This window comes from Hypanus sabinus, unplaced genomic scaffold (genome assembly GCF_030144855.1).
Source record: "Hypanus sabinus isolate sHypSab1 unplaced genomic scaffold, sHypSab1.hap1 scaffold_1620, whole genome shotgun sequence".
Lineage (NCBI taxonomy): Eukaryota > Metazoa > Chordata > Chondrichthyes > Myliobatiformes > Dasyatidae > Hypanus > Hypanus sabinus.
Window position 1 is genome coordinate 1 of NW_026779701.1, and position 2500 is coordinate 2500.

Here is a 2500-nt window from a genome sequence, read left to right on the forward strand (position 1 = left end):
CTGTTTCCCTCCCTCCCTGTCTCCCTCACCTGCGTCTCTCCCCTTCTCCCCCCACTCTCAGCCCTTCCCTTTGTCCCCACTGTAATCCCCTCTGCTCTCCCCTGCTGTCCTCACCCTTCCTACTCATCTCTGCCCCGTTCTCTCTCTTCCCCCGACTCTCTGTCCATACCATTGACCCTGTGACGATGTATTTCATTTTCCCCTCTCTCTGCCCCTCAGAGAGCTGCCCTACACAAATGGGAATATCTGGCCGTAGTTTCAGGGAGTGCTACTACTCCCTCGCCCTCCGTCACTCTCCCCTTTCCATCCCTCACTTCCTTGTCCTGCCCGCCCCCTCTTCCCCCTTCCACTTTTTTCCTCCACCCTCTTGCTGTCTCAGCCTCAACACCTCTCTCCCTTCCACCCGACCTCTTACCTCTCTCCTTGCCCCTCCCACCTCTGCTCCCCCCCCACTCCCACCGACCCTCTGCTTCTGCCGCTGACTATGGGAAGATCTGATTCATTTTCTCTCTCTGCCCCTCAGGGAATTATCTGCCGCAACGTGGTACGGTGGAATCGGCTATTTGTGAAATCCAATCCGGTAAGTGATCCCACATCCTACGCCTCTCATTCACTGTTTCCCTCCCTCCCTGTCTCCCTCACCTGCGTCTCTCCACTTCTCCCCCCACTCTCAGCCCTTCCCTTTGTCCCCACTGTAATCCCCTCCGCTCTCCCCGCTCTCCTTACCCTTCCTACCCATCTCTGCCCCGTTCTCTCTCTTCCCCCGACTCTCTGTCCATAGCATTGACCCTGTGACGATGTATTTCATTTCACCCTCCCTCTGCCCCCCAGGGAGTTTCCCTCCTCCTCACCATCCCCTATACAGATGGGAATATCTGGCTGCAGTTTCAGTGAGTGCAACCTCTCCCTCCGCCTTCCTGTCACATCCTCCCCCACCGTCACTCCCTCCCTCCCCCCCGTCACATCCTCCCCCGTCACATCCTCCCCCGTCACATCCTCCCCCGTCACATCCTCCCCCCGTCACATCCTCCCCCTGTCACATCCTCCCCCCCCCGTCACATCCTCCCCCCGTCACATCCTCCCTCCCCCCGTCACATCCTACCCCCCCGTCGCATCCTCCCCCCCCGTCGCATCCTCCCTCCCCCCGTCACATCCTCCCCCCCACGTCACATCCTCTCCCCACCGTCACATCCTCCCCCCCGTCACATCCTCCCCCCCCCGTCCCATCCTCCCTCCCCCCGTCCCATCCTCCCTCCCCCCGTCCCATCCTCCCTCCCCCCGTCCCATCCTCCCTCCCCCCGTCACATCCTCCCTCCCCCGTCACATCCTCCCCCCCCGTCACATCCTCTCCCCACCGTCACATCCTCCCCCCCGTCACATCCTCCCTCCCCCCGTCCCATCCTCCCTCCCCCCGTCCCATCCTCCCTCCCCCCGTCCCATCCTCCCTCCCCCGTCACATCCTCCCCCCGTCACATCCTCCCCCTCCGTCACATCCTCCCCCTCCGTCACATCCTCCCCCTCCGTCACATCCTCCCCCCGTCACATCCTCCCCCCGTCACATCCTCCCCCTCCGTCACATCCTCCCCTCACCGTCACATCCTCCCCTCACCGTCACATCCTCCCCCTGTCACATCCTCCCCCTGTCACATCCTCCCCCCGTCACTCCCTCCCTCCCCCCGTCACATCCTCCCTCCCCCCCTTCACTCCCTCACTCCGTCACATCCTCCCTCCCCCATCCATCACCCCTCCCCCGTCACTCCCTCCCCCCGTCACATCCTCCATCCCCCATCCGTCACTCCCTCCCCCCGTCACATCCTCCCTGCGGCATCCGTCACCCCTCCCCCATCACTCCCTCCCCCCGTCACATCCTCCCTCCTCCATCCATCACTCCCTCCCCCGTCACGTCCTCCCCCCGTCACCCCCTCTCTCCGTCACATACTCCCCCCATCACTCCCTCCCCCGTCACATCCTCCTTCCCCGCCACTTTCCTCACCCCCCGTCGCTCCCTCCCGCCTTCGTCACTCTTCCGCCTCCCCTCTGTCACCCTCCCTTTCCATCTTCCAACCCACTTCTCCCCCTCCCCATTCTCCCCCTCATCTCACACCTCCATCTTGCCCCCCCATGTTGAGACCCCTCTCATGACCCGTGTCTTGTCGCACTCCTCCCGTCTCGCCCCCCCCTTCTCATCACCCTACCCCGGTCTCTGCTCTCTGTTTCTCCCCATCTCTCCCCACCTCCCTACGTATCCCCTCCTCCCCATCGCCCTGCTCTCCTCAGCCTCTCTGCTGCTCTCTGCCCCGACTTCCTCCACCTCCCTGTCACTCCGTGTCTCACTGTATTCCTGTCTGTCTTCCCTCTCTCCCCATCCCAGCCCCCTTTCCCCCTTCCCATTCCACCTTTCCCACCTTCCCTGTTCCCCCATCTCCGCCCATGCCAGCCCCACCCTACTCCCCCTTAATCCCTACCCTCCCAACCCTCACCCCTCATCCAATCCCCTCTC

At 63.2% G+C, this 2500-nt stretch overlaps 1 protein-coding gene across 1 annotated transcript in view; it reads left to right on the plus strand.

The window, feature by feature from the left end:
• Positions 1 to 523: 523 nt before the first annotated feature.
• LOC132387196 (von Willebrand factor A domain-containing protein 5A-like) overlaps positions 524 to 2500 on the plus strand; it is a gene marked incomplete at its 5' end in the record, with an annotated part of 10838 nt that continues 8861 nt past the window's right edge. The window contains one exon of the mRNA XM_059959538.1: positions 524 to 580. Coding sequence (XP_059815521.1) covers positions 524 to 580 — 57 coding nt within the window. The remainder of the gene's footprint in view (positions 581 to 2500) is intronic.